At 43.7% G+C, this 24,344-nt stretch overlaps 1 protein-coding gene across 6 annotated transcripts in view; it reads right to left on the reverse strand.

The window, feature by feature from the left end:
* Nucleotides 1–5,184: 5,184 nt before the first annotated feature.
* The window catches only part of BCAR3 (BCAR3 adaptor protein, NSP family member), a 125,664-nt gene continuing 106,504 nt past the window's right edge, over nucleotides 5,185–24,344 (reverse strand). For 4 of the 6 annotated variants that reach the window (XM_066268694.1, XM_066268695.1, XM_066268699.1 and 1 more), the window contains 5 exons: nucleotides 24,084–24,199; nucleotides 19,079–19,250; nucleotides 15,837–15,948; nucleotides 10,436–10,648; nucleotides 5,186–6,160 (listed from right to left, as the gene is read on the reverse strand). In XM_066268694.1, the coding sequence (XP_066124791.1) occupies nucleotides 5,982–6,160; nucleotides 10,436–10,648; nucleotides 15,837–15,948; nucleotides 19,079–19,250; nucleotides 24,084–24,199 (792 nt within the window). In that variant the 3' untranslated portion in view covers nucleotides 5,186–5,981. Of the gene's footprint in view, nucleotides 6,161–10,435; nucleotides 10,649–15,836; nucleotides 15,949–19,078; nucleotides 19,251–24,083; nucleotides 24,200–24,344 lie in introns of all 6 variants that reach the window. The other 2 variants (XM_066268697.1, XM_066268696.1) reach the window with 2 other exon arrangements.

Below are 24,344 nucleotides of genomic sequence, written 5' to 3' on the forward strand. Positions count from 1 at the left end.
CCCATTCCTTGTCACTGAAATGTGCTGCTAGCAGTGACTTTTTTTCTGAGAGAAATCTCTGCAGCGGCTCTTGTAATTCACTCTGTCCAGGGACCTCCCTTAGGATAACCATCTTATTTCTGTGTATAAGAGGAGGTGTCTGTTCTCCGTGTTCATTTCCTCACAAAGCTGCTCAAACAGGCGCGAGTGAAGAGCATGTGCTTTGATGTGGCTAATAACTTTAACGACATCATTCAATACGCTGTTAAGTTCCGGTGGTATATTTGGGCTAGCCAGCATTCCCTGTGAATGACACAATGCGTAGACTCGCATTCAGGTGCAACCTCCTTAATCCAAGTAGTTAAACCAGACATCCTTCCGGTCATGGCAGCAGCTCCATCTGTGCATATGCCGACACAAAAAGACCATTTCAGTTTTCCTGATATATAGTCATCCAGCGATTTAAATAGTTCTGCGGCTGTGGTTTTGGTTGGCAATGATAGTGCACATAACATATCCTCATGCACATCCTCTTGATAAAGATAACACACGTAAACAAGTAGCATTGCCTTGTCAATATCTGCAGATTCGTCAATCTGGAGAGCGTACCATGGTGATTTATTAATTCTTTCCAACAATTGTGATTCTATTTCCTCAATGTGCCGTGTGACGGTGGTAGCCGAAAGAGGCATCTGTGCTATCTTTTTCACTGCAGCTTCTCCTAGAAGTTCATGACAAATTTTAGTGGCTGGAAGGATCAATTCTTCACCAATGGTGAATGGCTTCTTAGCCTTAGCAATACGATTAGCCACCAAGTAAGATGCTCTCAGTGCACTCGCATTTATTGGTGTAGTGGCCACCAGTAATGGTTTCTGTCCTTGTTCATGCTTTTTTCTTTCGAAATACTCAGAAGGCTTATCTTTTAAAGTAGGGTGCTTGGTCTCAAAGTGGCGAAGCAGTTTTGAAGGCTTCATTGCCTCATTACTTGGCCGGTCACCACATATTATGCAAAGTGGCCTTGGTGCTCGAGAATTACCAGTTGTGATAAATCCATACTTCAAGTAGGACTCCTGGTATTGTCTGTTAAATGAAGCCTTCTTTTTCTTCAAGGTCGTAGGTTCTTATTCTATCTCCTCACTGGCCCTTTTCCACTTCGCAAAAAAACTTTTGGTGGAATTTTGTTTTTCACTCATTTTGCTAGTTTATGGGTTTAATTTTAGCGGCAACGTATCACGTGACCGAGACAAGTGTCAGGAGTGAGTCTTAGACAGATGTAACAGAGGGAATCTGGTCATTTTTTAAAAATAAAACATCATTCCGACTTAAATATAAATAAAACAGAAATAATGTAAGTTATTTATTCTTTCTCTGCGGACCGGTACCAAATGGCCCACAGACCGGTACCAGTCCACAGCCCAGGGGTTGGGGACCACTGCTCTAACCAACCAAGCTATCCATTCAGGGCAGGCAGCACATTCATTGTTTAGTAGCTTGATATTTAGTTTCGTGTTTGTGTTTTTCAGTTTTCTTAATTGATTTCTATTTCATACCATTGTAGTTGAAGAAGAGACTTGATTTCAATCCTCCAAAGTGTATTGAGACTTGTTCTGTGGCCTAACATGTGGCCTGCCTTGGAAAATCTTCCCTGTGCACTGAGAAGAATGTATATTCTATTTAGGGTGAAATGCTCTAAAAATATCAGTTAAATCCATCTGGTCTAATGTGTCATTTAAGGCTACTGTTTCCTTGTTGATTTTCTGTCTGAAAGATCTATCCATTGAGGTCAGTGGGGTATTGAAGTTCCCTACTATGACTACGTTATTGTCGATCTCTGCCTTTATGTCCATCAATATTTTCTTTATATATTTAGGTTCTCCTATGTTGGGTGTGTAAATGTTTACAAGGGTCATGTCCTCTGATTGAATTGATCCTTCTATCATTATATAATGTCCTTCTTTGTCTTTTATTGTAGACTATTTTGTCTGATATAAGTATAGTTATCTTAGCTTTTTGTTGTTGTTTCAGTTTGCATGAAATACCTTTTTCCATTCATTTACTTTCAGTCTATGTGTCTTTCTATCTGAAGTGGGTCTCTTGTAGACAGCATATGTATCTTGATTTCTTATCCAGTAAATAATACTCTTGTCTTTTTTTTGTGTGTGTGACAGGGACAGAGACAGAGAGAGGGACAGATAGGGACAGACAGGAAGGGAAAGAAATGAGAAGCATCAGTTCTTTGTTGCAGCACCTTAGTTGTTCATTGATTGCTTTCTCAGGTGTGCCTTGACTGGGAGGCTGCAGCAGAGCAAGTGACCCCTTGCTCAAGCCAGTGACCGTTGGGCTCAAACCAGCTTCCTTGGGCTTTAAGCCGGCGATTTTTGGGCTCAAGATAGTGACCATGGGGTCATGTCTATGATCCCTCGCTCAAGCTGACGAGCCTGTGCTCAAGCCAGATGAGCCTACGCTCAAGCCAGTAGCCTCAGGGTTTCGAACCTGGGTCCTCAGCATCCCAGTCTGACACTCTACCCACTGCACCACCACCTGGTCAGGCATATACTCTATGTCTTTCCACTAGAGCATTTAATCTATTTACATTTAAAGTGATTAATAGGTACATAAGTTATTGCCATTTTATTATTCATATTTATATTCCTCTTTTTCTTAAAGAAGTCCCTTTAACATTTCTTGTTACACTGGTGTGGTGGTGATGAACTCCTTTAGCTTTTTCTTGTCTGGGAAGCTCGTTAGATATCAATTTTAAATGATAGTCTTACTGGATAGAGTAATCTTGGTTGTAGTTTCTTTCTTTTTATCACTTGGAATATTTCGTGTCAATGCCTTCTGGCCTGCAAAGTTAAAGTTGAAAAATCAGCTGACAGTTGTTGTAGGCAACTATCTTTCCCTTGCTGCCTTTAAGATTCTCTTTGTCATTATACGTTGGCATTTTAATTATGATGTGTCTTGGTGTGGGCCTTTTTGGGTCATCTTGTTTGGGACTTTCTGCACTTCCAGGACTTGTATGTCTGCTTCCTTTGCCAAGTTAAGGAAGTTTTCAGTCATTATTTCTTCAAATAGGTTCTCAATCCCTTGCTCTATCTCTTCTCCTGGCACCCCCATGATGCAAATGCTGGAGGTTGTCCCAGAGGTCCCTTAAACTAGCCTCATTTTAGAAATTCTTTTTGCTGCTCTGAATGGATATTTTCTGCTGCCTTGTCTTCTAACTAGCTGATTTGATCCTCTGCTTCATCTAATCTGATACCGATTTCCTTCTGGTGTATTCATTTCAATTAGCTTTTTTAAAAATTCATTTTAGAGAGGAGAGAGAGAAAAGGGAGGGAGGAGCAGGAAGCATCAACTCCCAAATGTGCCTTGACCAGACAAGCCCAGGGTTTTGAACTGGTGACCTCAGTGTTCCAGGTTGATGCCACCACAGGGTCAGGCTAGTGAATTCATTTATTATTGCATTAACTTTGGACTGATTCTTTTTTTATGATTTCTGTGTCATTTTTATGCTATCTTATTATTGAGGTTTTCATTAAGTTCCTTATAACCAGTGTTTTGAACTCTGTATCTGGCAGATTTCTTGCTTCCATTCCATTTAACATTTTTCTGGAAATTTGTTCTGTTACTTTATTTGGGGCTTAATTTCTTTGTCTCCCCATTTTGGTTGCGTTTCTATGTTTATTTTTATGTAATAGTTAGATCTGCTGTTTCCCAGTGTTGGCAGGGTGGCCTTATGTAGTTAAGTGTCCTGTGGGGACCAGAGCCTTAGTCTCATTGATCACCTGATCTGGGTACTCAAGGGGTGTCCCTTCTGTGACTTGTGTGTTCTTTTGTAGTTGAGCCTTGATTGCTGCTGGCGCATCAGTCAGTGAAAGGATTCAGGCTGGCTGGCTGTATTGGCCACAACCACAGAATATGAGATGCTGTGTAGGAGCTGAACCCAGTGAGGGGATTCATCCCCGTGGGGCCTGCTGCCTAGCAAGACCTCCTTTTGGGGGTGCTGTTTATGGAGCTAACTGGGTGGTGTTCTGTTGTGGTCTGAAACTGGCCACTAGGTGTGTTGGTTCTGGGGCCTCTTGGGAGGGACTGGTGCAAATCAATGTCAGATGCTGCCTGTGACCAGCTCAAGGATACCTGTTAGGAGCTAGAAGGTGATCTGCGGTTGATAGCTGTCTGTCTTTGGCCTGAATGTGTGTGGGAGGAGCCACACTGCAAAATGAGGTGAGTGCCATCAGTACTGGACCTGGGGCAGGTCAGCAAAACAGCCTGAGGCACCCAGAGACCTGCCCCTGCCTGCTGGCTGCCTGGAAGTCTCAGCTGCTGAAAGGTCCTTGGGCAGGACGTGAGTTGGGTGAGGCAGGGTCTCAGAGTATCAGAGTGGAGTTAATGGAGCCCCCTGGGCTAATGCAGAATCAGGTTCAGCTGCGTGGAAGGACGGCTTGACACCGAGACAATGGTGGTTGTCCCTCCAGCCCTCTCACCCTGGAACCACAACTCTTCTTCTCTGTGTGTTTGCCACACCCCCACCTCCTAGCCCCTGAGCTTGACCAGAGTTTTAAAATAGACTGACTTGTGTGAGCAAAGTTGGATATAAAACTATTGAGTGTAGTCCCAAAATTATTTAGAAGATAGGAAGAAAAAGCAAATTGGTGTTTGACAGCTGGTAGCAGAGTGATGTAAGTTTATTTTAAAATCTTATATTCTAAATTTTCTACAATAGAAAATAAATTAAGAGGGATACTGATAAACTAGAAGGTATCCCTTTGGGGAAGTAAAAAACTGAGAAAACAGGCCCTGGCCGATTGGCTCAGTGGTAGAGTGTCGGCCTAGCGTGCGGAGGACCCGGGTTCAATTCCCGGCCAGGGCACATAGGAGAAGCGCCCATTTGCTTCTCCACCTCTCCGTCGCGCCTTCCTCTCTGTCTCTCTCTTCCCCTCCCGCAGCCAAGGCTCCATTGGAGCAAAGATGGCCCAGGCGCTGGGGATGGCTCTGTGGCCTCTGCCTCAGGCGCTAGAGTGGCTCTGGTCGCAACATGGCGACGCCCAGGATGGGCAGAGCGTCGCCCCTGGTGGGCATGCCGGGTGGATCCCGGTCGGGCGCATGCGGGAGTCTGTCTGACTGTCTCTCCCTGTTTCCAGCTTCAGAAAAATGCAAAAAAAAAAAACAACAAAAAAAAAACCCTGAGAAAACATACTAATGGGCTAGAGGAAAAAATAACGGTCGATTATTTTGAAGTAGGTGAAGTGATGGCATGAAATATACTAGCATCTGGGTGCTCACTTCGAACCAGGTGCTGTGTTAATTGTGGGACTCGATGAGGTTCCTTATCTGCAGACCCACTGCTTGCGAGCACCACTGCTTGAATTTACACCTAGGTCTTGTGGAGCCCGCTCTACTTTGTGTCACTATTCATGCACTCTGCCTCCTAAACCAGAAACAGTAAGTTTTCCACTCTAGTATCATTAAATTTTGTTTACTCTAGTGGCTAGGAGAGGGTGACCCAGAAAGGTAGGAGGTAGAATTATACCATGATAGTTGTTTAACATTGAAAAGACTGGATACAATTGTGTCACAAAAAGATATATTTTTGTATAACTACAATTTTTCATATTTAAAGAATATCATACAACTGATACCTTCTGAAATGTTTCATGCTTTTAAATTCTTTTCTATTTACACTTTTCTGACATGGAATTAAAACTAATATGGTTAAATACCTCGGTAATAGAAAGCAACCAGTCAACATAGCTAGGGCTTCTCTTAAATTTGCTGGTCAACATTGGCAATAGTTACCTTAATAATAAATTATTCACTTAAAAATCAGTAGTAATTTTAAACAATTCATAAATAAGTGTGCTCTGTGCAATTCACATGTTTAATATCCTGTGGATACTAAAAGCTTGTATATTGTCAGATTTGCACATTATTACTTTTTCAAATGATAAGCTTTTCCAAAGAATAAACTGGAGAAGCTTGAAGCACTACCAAGCTTCAAGCTGTCAAAGCTCTGCTTGCTTCGCAGGGGGAGGCTCCAGTTTACGGGAGAGAGCAGTTAAAATCTGGCTGAACTTCTCGTATCTCTCTGTCTGATTAACTTGTGCACCTTTGCTGCCCCATAGCAATCGCATTTGGAATTCAGTCCTGAAGATTTCACTCATTTCTTCATCTGGTTGAAAACCTAATATAAAGAAGACAAAAGAAAACAAAGTTTTTTCAGTTTTCCCTAAAACAGTGTTGGCAGTAGACTAAACATGTGCCAAGTAGGATCAAAATGAACTTTATCTCCTAGAACTTGAAAAAAATCCCCCAAGGAAAAATACAGGGTCTGCTGTATGCATGGGAGGGGGAGTCCCCTGCAGGACCTGCGCCTTCAGAGGAAGAATAACAAGCACACTAAGACACGACAGCAGCAAATCTGGGTGCACAAGTCACTGGGTTGTGCTGGGAGAAGGAGTGTTCAAAGTACCTTGTAGGGTTTTTTACAGCTTTATTGATGGTATCATTTGCATGCCAAGAGTCCTCCAGTTTAGCTGCACAGTTTGATTTATAATAGTAAATTTAGAGTCGCACAACCATCACCACCAGTTTTAGAACACTTTCATCATCCTAGAAAGTTCACTAGCATCCCTTTGCAGTCAATCCTGTTTCTACCCCACAACCACTACTCTGCTTTTTATTGCTGTAGTTCTGCCTTTTCTAGGAATTTGATATAGGTGGACTTACATAATATGTACTTTTTTGTGTCTGGCCTCTTTCACTTAGTATGGTGTTTCTGAGATAATTCCACATTGTTGTTATTACTGATTCCTTTTTATTGCTGAGTAGTATTTGGTTATATGGACATGACATTTTGTACATTCATCCACCAACAACTGGACACATGGATTGTTTCCAGTTTCTGAGTATTAATAATGTTACAAACATTTATGCCTAAGTCTGTGTGGATATAATGTTTTCATTTCTCTAGGAGTGAAATTACTAGGTCATATGATAAATACATGTTTATTCTTAAGACACTGAGGCTCGTGGACACGGATAAAAGTCAAGTGGTTACTGGGGGAGGGACATTCTGCTGTCCCTCAAAGGGTCAAAACTTAGTATATGAAAAAAATCTTGATAGAAAAATAATGGCTAAGAACATTAGTATTCATAGGCAAAATCTAATGATAATGATAAGTAAAAATCAAATTGAATTATCTTGAAAAAAAGAAAACTGTCAAACTCTTTTCCAAAATGGCTCTGTCATTTTATATTCTCATCAGTAACATATAAAGATACCATTTTCTCCACATGCTGCTAACTTTTAGTATTGTCATTCTAGATAGTGTGTGGTGATATCTCATTGTGGCTTAAATTTACATTTCCCTGATGACTAATGCTTTGAACATCTCTCCATGTAGTTGTCATTCCTATATCTTCTCTGGTGTAGTGTCTATTCAGATCTTGTTTGTCCCTTTATTGAGTTCTAGGATTTCTTTATATATTCTAGATCTAAGTCCTTTATCGATATACAGAGAGGGGCAGAAGTAGGTTTACAGTTGTGAGTACATGGAACAGAGTTTATACTTATACTGCTATTTATTATTTTTTATACAAACAACTGTAAACCTACTTTTGATCCACCTTGTAAGTTTGATAAATATTTTCTTCTAATCTGTGGGTTGCATTTTCACTTTTATAACAGTGTATTTGAAGAGCAAAATTTTAACTTGATTTATCAATGTTCTCTGTTATGGTTCATGCTTGTGTCCTAAAAAATCTTTGCCTAACACAAGGGCACAGCAAATTTCTCTTACATTTTTTTTCTTTTTTTTTTACAGGGACAGAGAGAGAGAGAGAAAGAGAGAGAGAGAGGGATAGATAGGGACAGACAGGAACAGAGAGAGATGAGAAGCATCAATTATCAGTTTCTTGTTGGACACCTTAGTTGTTCATGGATTGCTTTCTCATATGTGCCTTGACCGCGGGCCTTCAGCAGACCGAGTGACCCCTTGCTCAAGCCAGCGACCTTAGGTCCAAGCTGGTGAGCTTTTTGCTCAAACCAGATGAGCCCGCGCTCAAGCTGGTGACCTTGGGGTCTCGAACCTGGGTCCTCCGCATCCCAGTCTGACGCTCTATCCACTGCGCCACCACCTGGTCAGGCTTCTCTTACATTTTTTTATAGGAGCTTTTGACTTACTTTCACTATACTCATGTTTTGGTTCTATGATCCATTTTAGATTAATTACTGTGTATGGTATGAGGTCAAGATTAAGAATTTTTTGCTTATAATACTCAACAGTTAAGCACCATTTGCTGAAAGACTATATTTTATGTAATGAAGTGCCCTGATACTTTTCTCAAAAATCAATTGACAAAAGAAAAAAAAAACGATTTAAAAAGATCAATTGACAACCATATGTGTGGGTCTGTTTCTCAATTCTCTCTTGTCTTCTACAAAAGAGCATGATCTGGTCTTCTTAAGGCCAAGTATGCTCAGTCCATTTTGTCAGTGAGGGGGGAACATCTCGCCAAAATCATACAAGCATATAGTTCTCATCCTTGATTGTTGTCTGAGTTGTCATTAAATATGCTCCCACCATCTAGATCACAGGACCTTGGTAGCTGAGAAGATAATAGGCTTTCGGTCCATCCTTCCCTGTGATGCCAGATTATCTTTGACATACAGTTGTCCCTCGCCATACTGTGGTTCACTTTTTGCGGTCTCACTGTATCATGGATTTTTAAATTGTATATATCTAATTTTGTACTGTGGATTTTTCACTATATCGCGAGATTTTGCAGTGTATAGGTATTTTATATATTATTTTAATTGTTTTTGCAGTAAAATAAGCAAAATAAGTGTGGAAAATGTTAGTAACAGTGTGGGGAAGGTTTATAAGAGTGTGGGGAGAGTTTATAAAGCCTTAAAAAAATATATAAATAATAAAATAAATATAAAGTTGCTACTTCGCGGATTTTTGCCTATCACGGGGGGGGGGGGGGGGGGCTCTGGAACCTAACCCCCGCAACAGATGAGGGACCACTGTATAACCAACCAGAGGCCAATGGCAACATCCATTAATTCAGTTAATATTCTTTGAGCCCCCACCCTGGGCTGGGTGCAGGGATATGATGGTGAACAAATCTCTACCTTTACTGGGTTCACAGTCACTTCCAGCAATGGGAACCAGCTCTATAAAAGTAATTGGCTGTAGAACAGCTTAAAGCAGTGGTTTTCAACCACCAGTCCACAGACTGGGGCCAGTCCTGCCAGAAATTTCATCCCAGTCTCAAGAGTTAACCACCCTGATGTTGTATGAAGATTTATATAATGAGGGTGGTTTATATAACATTAGGGTGGTTAATTCTTGCGTGGACCAGCACCAGTGCACTGGCTTAAAGCACACTTTTGGCTTAGGCAACATCCAATGTAATACATTTATTTGCTGACTTTGAATAAGCAGGTACTCTAATAGCTGGTGAATTGTGTATTTTTATTGTTTTGAGTTCTACACTCTACCCTTGGGTAACCATCTGAGGAGTAAAAATGAAACGTAAATATGCTTACACTTAACAGCAGACACAGTGCAAATTGTTTCGTCTTAAATTCTGGTTCTAAACAGCTTTGTTTTAGGGTGAAATAATAGGCCTGTCCCACCCTATATAGTTCTTGTGTATCAAACACCAGGCCCTTGAAGAATTTAAAAAATTATAGTGAGGAAGAGAAAATAGTCATCCCTGATAGCTTGCCTTAGTAAAGCCCTTGTTCTTGCATTTGCTTCCTAAATGGTCTTTTTGCTTATAAGCCCTCAGCCCTCCAGCCTTCCTCCACATAGATGCCAGATTTAAAACATAAATCTGACCAGGTAATGACATCCTCCGTGTTTAAAACCTTTCACTGACTCTTCCTCAGCCACAGTCCTACATGGAAGGCCTTCCTGCCTATATCCACTTCCTTCTCCAGCCTGGTTGGCCATTCCTTAAGACATGATGAACTCCAATCCAAACCCAGTACTTGTGTTTTATACTTTTCCCTAAGCTCTTTAGGTGCCTTTGCTTGTGTTGGACCCTTTGATGCTAACAGCAGGGGAGCTCACTTCTCAGTGTGACTGAGAAGAAACAGGTGTGCTGATAAATGAGGTCAAAACTCTAGCTCTTCATGTTGGCCCGTCATGTTTTCTAATAGAATTATTAGAGGCACTGTTAGCAGGCAAACTGACCAATTCTGTCTTGACCTTTTCTCTCTGTTTACGCTATACCAATGACCCAACAGAATACAAGGAGGAGAGAGAAACAGGATCCTTAAAGTCATTTAGGAATTAAGAGGAAGTAATGATCAACCATATAGGAAACAGAATTCCCATGGCTCATTCTTTCCTACTTGGTCTTTTTCTAATTGACAGTGTCGAGGCTCTTTTATTGCGTCTAATTACCATACATGTAGATAGCAGTCACAAAGAACAGCTCTCACCTTCCAGGATCTTCTCGGCATTTACCCGGTAACTGTCTGCAGCCTCTGCCATGAGTCGGGCTGTTGACAAATGGTTCATTGTAATCTCACAGCTTTCATCGTATTTTTCCCACATGTCAGTTCCTTCAAAAGTGACAGCCTGTCGTTCCATTAACGTCACAAAAGGCATCAGCAGTGGGACTGAAATATTGTTTGGGAGAACACATGTGGACTCTGAAAAGCAAGGGGTAAAGTGTTTCCTATCATTTTTTTTCAAAGTTAAGCACAGAGAATTCTGGTTTAATATGATGATGTGGGAGACTCCTAGGCCCACCTCCTCCCATGGACGCATCAGATCTGCAGCTAAATATAGAGCAGCTTTCTCTGAAAAAACCTAAAAGCTGTTTGCGCAACTCTTACAAATCAGGCCAATGAGAGGTCCACATAGAAGACTGGGGCACAATCTTTCATAAACCCTAAGCCTCATGCAGCGACCTACTGTCTGCAGGGAGCTCAAAACCTGGAGCTTCTACCTGAGGTGCAATGGGTTTGTATCCCACATTGGGTACCTCAACTTCTAAGACCCCCAAATGGAAGCCCCCAAACATCTAGCATTAAAAACCAATGGGCTTGCCTATCCAGGCAGTGGTGCAGTGGATAGAGCGTCAGACTGGGATGCAGAGGACCCAGGTTCAAGACCCCGAGGTCGCCAGCTTGAGCACGGGCTCATCTGGTTTGAGCAAAGCTCACCAGCTTGGACCCAAGGTCGCTGGCTCGAGCAACAGGTTACTCGGTCTGCTGAAGGCCCACAGTCAAGGCACATATGAGAAAGCAATCAATGAACAACTAAGGTGCCACAATGAAAAACTGATGATTGATGCTTCTCATCTCTTTCCATTCCTGTCTGTCTGTCTGTCCCTATCTATGCCTCCCTATCTATCCCTCTCTGCTCTCTCCCTCTAAAACAACAACAACAAAACAAAACAAAACAATGGGCTCAAGTCCTTGAGACTGACAAGGCTATCATGATCTGAGAAAGGGCTCTTACGGGGATCATGTGCTCATAGACATAATATTGCTAAAATGTCTATTACCCAAAGCAAAGTACAGATTCAATACAATCCTTACAAAATGCCTCTTTTCACAGCAGTAGAACAAACCTAAAATGTGTATGGAACCACAGAATACACCAAATAGCAGAAGCGATTTTTCTTTTTTTAAATTAGAAAGTTTGTTTAGAAAGTCACAGAAGTAGAAGAAGTGAGCTGTAGAAGAAATGGGCTCAGGAAACAAGTTACAGCAAAAGAAGGGACCTTGGAGCATGGAGGGGGTGGAGGAGCGAAGGTGAATGCCCCAGGGGAGAGATGGGGGAGCGGAAAAGTGCAGGCATTCTCCATGGAGCTGCCCAGAGCAATCAAGAAAGAAGAAGAAAGGTGGAAGGATCATGCTACCAGATTTCACACTGCATTCCAAAGCTCTAGTAAGGAAAACAATATGGTAGTGGCATAAAAACAAACATATAGAGCAGTGGTTCTCAAACTTTTTGAAGTTGGGACGCATTTAAAATCCTACAAATAATTGTAGGCTCACTATATACAAATTTCTGAAAAATATGTTATAATAATTAAGTCAAATATTAAAGAAAAAAAGCCCTGGCCGGTTGGCTCAGCGGTAGAGCGTCGGCCTGGCATGCAGGAGTCCTGAGTTCGATTCCCAGCCAGGGTACACAGGAGAAGCGCCCATCTGCTTCTCCACCCCTCCCCCTCTCCTTCCTCTCTGTCTCTCTCTTTCCCTCCTGCAGCCAAGGCTCCGTTGGAGCAAAGTTGGCCCAGGCGCTGAGGATGGCTCCATGGCCTCTGCCTCAGGTGCTAGGATGGCTCTAGTTGCAACAGAGCATCACCCCCTGGTGGGTGTGCCAGGTGGGTCATCTGTCTGCCTCCCCATTTCCAACTTCAGAAAAATAAAAAAAAAAAATAAAAAAGTCCAAGTGTGCTTTTATGGTAATTAAGTGAAATAAATACAACAAAATTAAATTTATTCTGACATTAAAAAACATTTTTATGTTACATTTTTGAGTTATGCTTTTTAGAATTTGTAAAAAATAGGGGTTAAAAAATAAAGAAACAACAAAAAGGTTATCTTTTTATATAGAGAGATACATTCTTAGTAAGATTTAGTAAATTTGGCAGGTCCCAGCACAAATGTGTTAAGTTTTTTCATTCTTGTTTTTATGAGAAACATGAGCCTGCTGTGTCCTAGAGATTTCTTCAATGTTTGGGCATGTATTTGAAAGGCAAATTCTCATTTCCTCAACAATACATTGAAGAATTCCTCTCTTTTTACTCTTGTGTTGAGTGCAGAAAACCCCAACCATACATATCATCTTAACTTTACACCAAACAAAGGATAGAAGAAACTTGCCTCCAGTCTTTCCAGGGAACATGGGGGGTAGTGTAAACAATCCAGCACCACAGCTTAACAGCCTTTTGCAACCTAATCAGGCAAGTAAGGTGGGTGGTTGGGCAGACTGTCAGCTTACAGCCAATTACTCACACCTATCCCCCAAAATCTAAACTCCAAAAACTCTGTTGGTTTTTTGGTCCTTCACAGGCACATATTTCTCTGGAATACCACAGGGCGCACCTAGAAATCTTCTAGGGTGCACCAGTGCACCCTGGCGCACACTTTGAGAACCACTGATATAGAGAATGGCTATCCACTCAGAGATAGCCAATTAATTTACAGCAAAAGAGCCAATATTCATACAATAGGGAAAGGATAAGTCTTCAATAAGTGGTGTTGGGAAAACTTGACCACTGTATTATACCATACACAAGTCTTTAAAAATGGATTAAAGACTTAAATGTAAGACCTAAATCTAGAAGAAAACACAGGCAGTAAAAGTTCCTTGACAGTGGTCTAGCCCAGTGGTTCTCAATCTTTCTAATGCTGTGACCCCACAGTACAGTTCCTCATGTTGCAGTGACCCCAAACCAAAAAATAATTTTGGTGGCTACTTCATAACTGTAATTTTGCTACAGTTATGATTCGGAATGTAAATACCTGATATGCATTATGTATTTTCCGATGGCTTTAGGCGACCCTGCTGGGGTCGCAACCCACAGGTTGAGGACCGCTGGTCTAGCCTGACCAGGAGGTGGCACAGTGGATAGAGGGTCGGACTGGGACGCGGAGGACCCAGGTTCAAAACCCCGAGGTTGCCAGTTTGAGCGCGGGCTCATCTGGCTTGAGCAAGGCTTGCCGGCTTGAGCCCAAGTTTGCTGGCTCCAGCAAGGGGTCACTGGGTCTGCTGTAGTCCCCTGGTCAAGGCACATATGGAAAGCAATCAATGAACAACTAAGGTGCTGCAATGAAGAATTGATGCTTCTCATCTCTCTCCCTTCCTGTCTGTCTGGCCCTATCTGTCCCACTCTCTGACTCTATCTCTGTCACCACACACACACACAAAAATCCTTGACATTGGTCTTGGTGATGATCTTTTTGGACCTGATACCAAAAGCAAAGGCAACAAAAGCAAAAATTAACAAGTGGGACTACATCAGATTAAAAATGTCTGCACAGCAAAGGAGACCATCAACAAAATGAAAAGTCAATCTACAGAATGAGGAAATATTTGCAAATCATATCTGATAAAGGATTAATATCCAAAATACAGGCGTAGACAAAGTAGGTTTACTGTTGTTCATATGAAAAATAATACAATAACAAATAATAATACAAGAATAAACTCTGTGTTTCACATATTCACAACTGTAAGCCTACTTTTACCCACCCACCCCTGTGTATAAAGAACACACAGAACTCAATAGGGGGAAATAAACCAATCTGATTAAAAAGTGAGCAGAGGACCCGAACAGACATTTTTCCAAGAAAAAGACTGATCAACTCATACATGAATAGATGCTCAAAATCATTAATCATCAGGGAAAGTCCAGTTAAAACCACAAGAGATACCACTTCATACTTGTTGGAATGGCTATTATAAAAAAAGAAATGTGTTGGTAAGGAAGTGGAGAAAAGGGAACCTTTTGTACTGTTGGTAGGAATGCAAATTGGTGCAGCCACTGTGGAAAACTAGTATGTGAGAGTTTCCTCAAAAAATCAAAGATAGAACAGCCATATTATCCAGAAATTCTACTTCTGGGTATTTATCCAAAGAAACAAAAATATGAGCTCCAAAAGATCTGTATGCACAGTTTGTTGCAGCACTGTTTGCAATAGCCAACATGGAAACAACCTAAGTGTCTATCACTAGATGAACGGGTGAAGAATGTGAGGCATATACACACAATGGAATATTATTAACCATAAGAAAGAATGATATCTGGCTGCTTGTGACATGTATGGACTTTGAGGGCATTATACTAAGTGAAGTAGGTCAGACAGTCACATATGCTCTCACTTATATTTGGAATCCAGAAAAACAAACTCCCAAAGCCCTGAGCTCATGGATACAGAGAACAGTTTGGTAGTTGCCTGAGGTGGAGGGTGGATGCAGTGGGTGAAGGGGGTCAAAGGCACACATTTCCAGTTATAAAATGAGTAAGTCATGGAATGCAATATACAGCGAGGTGACTATAAGTATTACGGGATGGCATATTTAAAAGCTAGGAGGGTAGATCTTGAAAGTTCTCATCACAAAAAGTTCTTTTTGGTAACTGTATGGTGATGGATGCTAACTATTTGCCATGGTGATCATTTTGCATTATACAAATGTCAGATCATTACACCTGAAATAATATGTTATATCGATTATACCTTATTTATAAAAAAAAAATTAAAGACAGAATAACATGACTGGTAGCCTGTGTCTTTTTTTTTTTTTTTTTGCATTTTTACGAAGCTGGAAACAGGGAGTCAGTCAGACAGACTCCCTCATGCGCCTGACCGGGATCCACCCGGCACGCCCACCAGGGGGCGATGCTCTGCCCATCTGGGGCGTTGCTCCATTGTGACCAGAGCCATTCTAGCACCCGAGGCAGAGGCCATGGAGCCATCCTCAGCGCCCAGGCCAACTTTGCTCCAATGGAGCCTCAGCTGTGGGAGGGGAAGAGACAGAGAGGAAGGAGAGGGGGAAGGGTGGAGAAGCAGATGGGCGCTTCTCCTGTGCACCCTGGCCAGGAATCGAACCCGGGACTCCTGCACGCCAGGCCAACGCTGTACCACTGAGCCAACTGGCCAGGGCCAGCCTGTGTCTTTTATAGCAATTGCAGACCTCCTACATGCCATGCTGTCATCTGATAAAAACCCTGACTGATGCAGCAACCGTCCTACAGATAAGTTCAAGTCTCCCACTGTGCGCTACCAAGGGCTTCAATCAGACCAGAACAGATACAACCTACTGGCCTTAGAGACAGTAATGGGCTGGCCACCAGGCCTGCCTCGCCAACCCTGCGCTCACCTTTGCCCTCGTGCAGGGTTTTGCTGAATGGCTTCAGCTGTTTCTCATAGAGGATGGCAGTTTGGGTATACTGGTGCCGCAGGGCGGTCCACGTTTTTTCTAACCTTGTAATCTGGAAGAAAGAAAGGGATCATCATTTGGGAAAAGGACCTTTTTAAAAATAACCTTTTTGCTTAAGTTTTGGAATAGATAATAGATGCACATGGTAAAAAAATGTCAAAGCAGTTGAAAGGAATATACAGGGAAAAGTTTACCCCCCTTAGTCTGCATTGCTAATTTAATGGTCCACCCAGGAATAACACCTCTCAAGTGGGTGTGTGTGCGTGTGTGTGTATTCACCCCACTTGAAAAATAAATGTATGTCATGCTACATGTTTTGTTTTTTCCTTGCTTGGAAATCATTTCATATAAGTACATATAGAACAGCCTTATTCTGTTAAACTTCTGCATAATGTCCCATTTGGTGGATAAACCACAGTTTAATCAGTGTCTTATAGATAAGGGTTTTCAACATGTTTTTCTATTACAAAATTACCTTATGCAGATTTTGCAAATGTGTAAAAATATTTGGAGGATAAATTTGCAGAAGTGAAACTACTGGGTCAAAGAGTACGTGTATTTTAAGTTTGGAAAGGAGTCGCCAGCTGTCTTCCATAGAGGTTATACAGATGAGCAGAGGTAGGAATGTGAGGTACAGCATTTTGATGGTACTCATAAGAAGTAAATCTGGGACACACGGAAGATTGCCCTGGCCATATGATGCCACTCCTCATTCCTTTACATTTCTTTTGGCATAATGTGGTCAACACCAACACACTGACTGCCCTACAGTAAATGGTCCCCCACCAGCAAGCCTAAGTGTCTGGAGTTTTCTACATGAAACGAGGAAGGGAACTGATATTTAGGGAATGAGAGCCAACTCGGGTATTTGAGGAATTTCATTTAATCCTCAGTATACCCTACAAAGCAGGTAGTTCGCCTCATTTTACAGATCAGAAAACAGAAGAGATTAGGTAACTTGCTCAAGGTTTCAGAGCGGGGCAATGGCAGGGCTGCGACCCATTTCATTGGCCTCTAGAGCTCCTGTGTGTTCCAAGTACAAGGGGAGAAGGGCTTGGCACCAGCGGACTTGCTGGGAAGTAAAGGATGTGGGCTGGTCTTCCCCTGGCCACCCACCATGGCGCCCTCTCTCCTCACATTCCCCTTCTCTTCCTTGGCCCTCAAAGACGCCCTTGTCTCTCAGCGAAGCCCATATCCCAGATGCTCTTGACACTGAAGCTGAGAAGAGAAAGTGGCCCATGTGGCTGTAGTATAGGGCAGGTTTGGATGGTGACACACAGAAACAACACGATTCCTGGGTTCTCCCTGGCCTCCCACTTCCCTCCCTGCAGTGCCCTGACTCCCTGCTGGGCCTGACTAGCCAGAGGGCTGCACGTCTCCTTGCAGAGGTGCTCCAGAGGAAGCCTCAGAGGCCGCCGGAGGGGAGGCAGCTGCCTACAAACATGCTAGTGTGCTCTGGGGTAAGTCCCTCACCGCTGAGTTTGATGTCATGAACAGCCACAAATGCCACGTAATGCCACAAAACACACAGAACATTCCCTTTGCCACCCTCTGAGGGAGCACTGGGCCAGGGGGCTACACACACAGCTCAGCCCTCCAAATCATATGTAGGTTTGCCTAAGAGGAAATAAATCTGGTGCAAATTAAAAACATCTGAATGAAAACTGAGCACTCCTGATATTACAGAAGTCAGTATATCATGAAATATGGCTGAATTTGCTTATTTCCAATACCACTGTACCAAATTCCAGTGCATCTAAAGATGTCAACTCTTGGAATATTATATTATAATTGGAATTGACACCCCCCCCCCAATTTTTCTGGTGAATGAACTAAAAATTGTTCACCATCTTGGGTTTCTTTGTTTTTGTTTTTTTGACAAGAGACACAGAGAGAGAGGGGGGACAGATAGGGCCAGACAGACAGGAAGGGAGAGAGATGAGAAGCATCAATTCTTCATTGCAGCTCCTTAGTTCATTGATTGTGTTCTCATATGTGCCTTCACGGGAGGGGGACTACAGCAGAGTGAGTGACCCCTTGCTCAAGCCAACAACCTTGGGCTCAAGCCAGTGATGTTGGGCTTCAAGCCAGCAACCTTTGGTCTCAAGCTAGCAACCATATGGTTATGTCTATGATCCCACACTCAAGCCAGCAACCCCCCGCTCAAGCAGGCGAGCCCATGCTCAAGCCTGCAACTTCAAGGTCTCAAACCTGGGTCCTCTATGTCCCAGTCCAACGCTCTATCCACTGTGCCACAGCCTGGTCAGGCCAGCATCTTGTTTTTAAGGTGAGGTTGCTTTAATATATACAAGGAAACTGTTCCCAACATGCTCTACAGGACATGCGACTGTAGCTGTCTTCCCCAGTGGCCACGCTGGATTTTCAGTGAGTACCTCATACGATTTCCAAGACAGTCTGTGGCTATGAAAGAGCCAGGCTAGATGGCAGGTAGTTTTCTGTTACTATTTGCAGATTGGGCTTGTAGGACTGTGATGAAAGCCCATAGAAATGGGAAAGCCGGATCTGAGCAATCAAAACCGCCGGACCATTTTCCTCTATTAGGTCCATTTGATTTCAAATACAGATTTTCAGTTTTGACACTCATCCTACACAAAGCCTATCAAAGCAGATAAATTCAAAGTGTCCAATTTCAGAAATTCTAATTAAGGGGTTATATGGCAGGGGGTCCAGAAATTTGCGTTTATGAATAAGAAAGGGTGTTTTAGGTAATCTGAGGAACATTCTTTGAGATAGACCACATTAGGGATTTTCAGAGATAAGTTCCCCAAAGGGGAACTTTCCCAGTCATCACCCTAAACTGCCTGCACACCTGGTGACTCAGACGGAAGCAGTGTGTTTCTTATACGACCCACTTGCGTCAGACATGTCATCGTAATAGCTTCCTCAGGAACACTAACACTGTTCTTCAGGATGACTATTCTGATTGTACATCAAAGAAAGTGTGGGCAGTCGGCAATTACCCATGGTTTTAGAAAACAGCCAAAATACTTAGGACACTACTCTTGGTTGCCCCCAATTAAAGCAACTTTCACTAAGATTTAATTTACCTTTGACATTGACTAAAATCATCTGGATTGTTAAGCACAGGCTTGTAGACCACTTTGCAGAATGGTGAAGTACACCCAGGCCCGCAGGGTTGCACAAAGCATGCGGAAATTTACCTGCGGCATTTCCAGGGCTTTCATGATGGCTGAGAAAGAATAGAGGTCCCCCATGGAGTCTTTCAGTTCCACCGCCACCTGGATGATCCTATTGAGGGTGGCTGCTCGGTCCTCCAAAGTGCCAGTGCAGCCCAGGAGGTCCACTGCAATGCCAATGGCCATCGTGCTGTGTCTGAGAGGGAGGAGATCAGTGGTCAGGCCCAGGGGCAACAGGACTAGGGGGAAATTAAACCAAACCAGTTTGGAAAAGAACTGGTTTTGCACCGTTTGCTGTTCTTGCCCTGAGACGTGCGGACAGCTCAGACAGTTTGCTTGCCAATTTCAGCAGGGACCACCCCCACCAGGCTGACTACAGCAGGACCCAGGCAGGGCCTCAGAGAGGGTCAAAAATGACAAATGCCCCAGGACAGGCACGTCTAGACCTAGAGGCATGAAGGGGCCTGCCTGAGGCCAAGTACATGTGTCTCCTCCTACCTTAGGCCATGAGAGGTCCAAGGAGACCCCAGGTACCCCCAACACACTGGGGGGCCCCTTCCTCAAGGAAGCCCTGGGCCACTTCCACTGAGGCCCCGTACTGGGGAGTGGGAGGGACAGAAACATGAGATGTATGCTGGATCTAGGAAGACAACAGGGGTGTCAGAACAAAGAAAGGAAGGAGGAGCTGAGAATGGAGTGTCTGTGGCTCTGGTCAAGAGGCCTGAGAGTGAATGGGGATGCAGACAAAGACTGAGCAGTGGACTAGCTGGATGTCCCTGTAAGGTCAGACTCTAATAAAATAGTGTCTTGTTTGTATCTGCCAATAATCCTCCCTTTTCTCATCCTGAGCTATAAGGGCCAACCTCACAGACCACGGGACTAATATGAATGGGGCCATAGAGCAGTCGCCATCACTGGTGGCAGCCAGCATAGACTGGAATCCCTTTCCATCTGTCTGGAAATCAGGACCGCGGAGTTGACTGCATTGGGTTAGAACAGCCTCCGTTGCATTTCCTCCAGCCTGAGACACACATGCTGGCATTGAAGCCCCAATTCACAGTATGTCACTAAATACGTTTGAAACTCTGGGGTCACCTTGCCCTGCAAGCTCACAGCTAACAACGTTACTCCATGGCCATGATTCTCTCTGTGCCTGTGTGTGCACGGGTCTCTCTCTCGTCCTCCTGGAGCACCAGGTGGCATGATTCATCTAGTGCCTAGGGTTACTAGTTTCTTTTTCTTTTTAAAGATTTTTTAAAAAATGTATTGATTTTACAGAGAGAAAAGGGGTGAGTAGTGAGAAGTATCAACTCATAGTTGCTTCACTTTAGTTGTTCATTGCTTGCTTGAGGTATGTACCCTGACCGGGCAAGCCAGGGTTTTGAACCAGCGACCTCAGTATTCGAGGTTGCTGCTCTATCCACTGCATCACCTCAGGCTAGGCAACTAGTTTTTCTTGTCAATGAAAGTCCAGCCTAAGAAAAAGTCCTAGAAGAGTTTATTTGAGCCAAACTGATGGCAATTTCCAGAAAGCAAAATCTCAATGGTTTGAGAAAATGCTCCAGAGAATGGCAGTTTTGCAACTTATTCTATACATTACAATCAAAGGAAGAGATGGAAGGGGGTGACATGAAACCCACTGGTGACAGAGCAGGGGGGCAGGAGTAAACAGAGTGGGGCAATCTCCACAATTACATAAAATGCAAAACAGACTCTTAGTTCTTTTACATTGGTGGGTCCTGGACAGTTAACATTCACAGCCCAGAGACACGGTATGTGGCACCAAGATAGCAACACAGTCTCGTCTCGTGCTCTGGTGCTGGCAGTTGTGCCTTGAGGGGTCTAGAAAAGAAAATTACCCTGACATTTCAAAGGTATGTTATCTGAGTTGCACAAAGACAATAGACAATTTCAAAGGTAAAGACTGACCTTTGTCAAGGAACCTACAGGTTCTTAATTCTTAATTATAAGAATTTTTATAGTCAGAGCACCTTGTGTGGTTACTTTTGCCCTCTGGGTTTGTAAGGCCCACTGTGCAGGCCTCCCCTGAGCTTGTCAGGTTCAGTATGTAGCCCATTTTTCATCCACACTCTATTGTTTTTTGTTTGTTTTTGTTTTTTACAGAGACAGAGAGAGAGTCAGAGAGAGGGATAGACAGGGACGGAGAGAGATGAGAAGCATCAATCATCAGTTTTTCATTGCGAGACCTGTCTACGGCCATACCACCTTGAACGCGCCCGATCTCGCCTGATCTCGGAATCATTGTGAGACCTTAGTTGTTCATTGATTGCTTTCTCATATGTGCCATGACCGTGGGCCTTCAGCAGACTGAGTAACCCCTTGCTCGAGCCAGCGACCTTGTGTCCAAGCTGGTGAGCTTTGCTCAAACCAGATGAGCCCATGCTCAAGCTGGCAACCTCGGGGTCTCGAACTTGGGTCCTCTGCATCCCAGTCCAACACTCTATCCACTGCACCACCCCCTGGTCAGGCTATTGTTAAATAAGTAAAGAGCTCTGCTGTCTCTGAGTGTGTTTTACATACGCATATGCATGCAGGCTGCTTACTCGCAGTGTGACCTTAGGCTGTTACTTGACTGACCCAGGTAACAGCCTGACTGATCCGTGCCTCAATTTCTACATCTGTAAAATGAGAATAAGAGTAGTTGAGAGAAATACTGTATGTGGGTATAAAAATAATTAAAGTGCCTGGCCCTAGCAAATAGTACTTGTTACTACAATTATGTCTGTGGGTACATCGTTCCCTCTGTATCATAGTCCACTTCACCCATTTGTCTCTTTTCCTTTATCTCCTTCCTGATATCTTGTCTTTCATGGTGAATGGATCCCAACACAGACTTAAAAGTCATTTTTATCATCTGCTGTTTATTGAAGAAAGAGTTTTGTTATCCACTTGCAAAGTGTTTGAATTGAGCCAAACAGTTTAGATATCTCTTCCAACTAATAAAAAACTAACTTTCCATGTTGCATTCCATCTACTTTTTATTCGGTGCTAACATGGCTATTAACCCATGTTTAATAGCCCTTAATAAAAGACATATTTTCTACTTCTTTAAGACCTGGCATTATACCAGTGGTTAACTGGGTAACTCTATCCATGCATTCAACCAGCATTTGCCTAACACCTCCTGCTTGCACCACGACGGAAAGACCAGGCAGCCTGGCACGTCTGTTACAGAAGCTCAGTGGTCAGCAGCAGGAGGCACTAACGGATAGATTCAGTCGGCCTGCAATGGGTGAGGTGGTAAATTAAAAAATAAAGGGTGATTCTGTATTTGATTCTGAAACACAAGATGATGATTTCATGGCCTTTCAGGAACATTATACTTGACCTTTATTTAAACATATTGTAATGAAGAAAACTGCTCCCTAGACTCAAGCAGGAAGACCCACGGGTCAGCCCTGGACAGGAAGCAAGCCAAGCGGTGGGAACCCAGGCAACAGGCAATCAGGAGAAAGAGGAAATGGAGGTAGACAGGAGTGGAAGTCCGAAAACAGCCTCGAGAGAAGCCCCACGCCTGCCAACCTCAGCCTGGGTCCCATGTCCAACGCCTCTAATGAAACTGGTAAAATAAGGCCTGGAATGAGGGGATTTTCAAACTGAAAGGTACCCCATGAGAATTGGGAAGTTGGTGGCACAGCTCATCTCTGTTGAAACAGTGACCACTGAACTCGGACAACAACGGAGAAGTTAGTGGACCTGAGAAGCCAGGTCCCTGGCCTTGGGGAGGGATGAGGATGCCTGGAGAGAGAGGCTAGAATCTAGAAAAGTCTGATCAGGAAAAGTGGAAAAATTCAGAAGTCAGACCTACAATTGCCCAAAGGCATTCAGCAACAAGAATGCCTGCACAAAGTCAGCCCAGACCCATTCCTGGTGTCCTGCCTCCCAGAGGTCTTCCATTCGGCACTCTGGTGTCTTCTATGGAACGCACTGGTGGCTGAAAGTCAATGCGACAGCGGCATTGGAGCCTTTATTCTGTTTCATAGCCAGGGGACCTTGAAAGCAGGGAGAGGTGATGTTTACTTTCTAGGGGCTAACAGCCTTGGACTACACTGGCCACTGGCCACATGCGGCTATTTACACTTAAATAGTAAATAGTGAAATAAAACATTTCCTCCTGCAATAGCCATGTGTGGCTAGTGGCTACCATAAGGAGATAAGAACAGTTCAGCCATCACAGAAAGTCATCCTGATGGTGCTGTGACATAGAACATCACGGAAGGCCAGGAGCAGGGGATGGCAGCACTCGGGACCCCTGGACTCAGAGCATCACTGCCCTCTCCTAATGGGAAGCCGGGAACATGGTTGTCCAGCGAAACCATGTATGTGTCATTGCAATGGGAAATTGGTTGGAAAAACAGAAAACTTACTTAACAAGCTAGTCCTGCTCAAATCAACTCTTTTCTTGTGTGCCAGAAAGGCCACTTCTATGGTACTAAGATAACCAAGTCTATTGCTTCTTTTCTTAAACATGTGTCTTGCTATTTCTGTCTTTCTAACTTCTAAACATCCAACGTCCCCGTGTGATGTGGTGTGGTGTGTGTGGTGTGTGGTGTGTGTGTGTGTGTGTGTGTGTGTGTGTGTGTGTGTGTGTGTGTTTAAATGGACAGCCAGGGCCCTGGCTTTTCATGAGGACAGTGATACTTCAGAGGCTGGTGGGAGAGGGACCGAGTGCCATCATCTTCTGACCTCTGACCCTCCATTTACTCACCCCTCAAAGAAAATGTTCAGACTCTGTTCTTCCCAACCTTTCCCATGAGCTCCCACTTAATTCCTAAAGCCACCTGGAACAGGGACAGGAACATGTTCTCTGTTCCCTGACTTCCTCTGTGCTGTCTCTGTCTATCTCCAGGAATTCTCCGGCCAGGGCTTCTGGGGAAGGCTGGCCCAGGCCACACACTCAGGAGGGAAGTGTCTGGGGCGTCGGTGCTGTGGCTCCCTGCTCTGAAATCTGCTGCTCCGAGGGCCAGAGCGCAGTCAACGGGCCAGGAATGCAGAGCACACGGCTCACCTTTCCATTATGTCCAGACGCAGCTGGTGACCGTGAGGCAAGGTTATGAGTTCCAGCCCCGAGCTCACGCCCATGTTCCTCCTCATCTCTTCTGAGACTTCAAGAATCCTAGCGACCTGTCAGGAACACAAGTTGAAAGACCCTGGATCAGGAGGTGGCCCTGCTGGAACATGCCTTTAGCCTGTGCGAGGAAAAGGGTGTGACGGCCAGAATGGTGTGGACGCACTCGACTTGTTTTAATTCTTTCTGTGCAACAGCTTC

The sequence above is a fragment of the Saccopteryx bilineata genome, chromosome 3, assembly GCF_036850765.1.
Source record: "Saccopteryx bilineata isolate mSacBil1 chromosome 3, mSacBil1_pri_phased_curated, whole genome shotgun sequence".
Lineage (NCBI taxonomy): Eukaryota > Metazoa > Chordata > Mammalia > Chiroptera > Emballonuridae > Saccopteryx > Saccopteryx bilineata.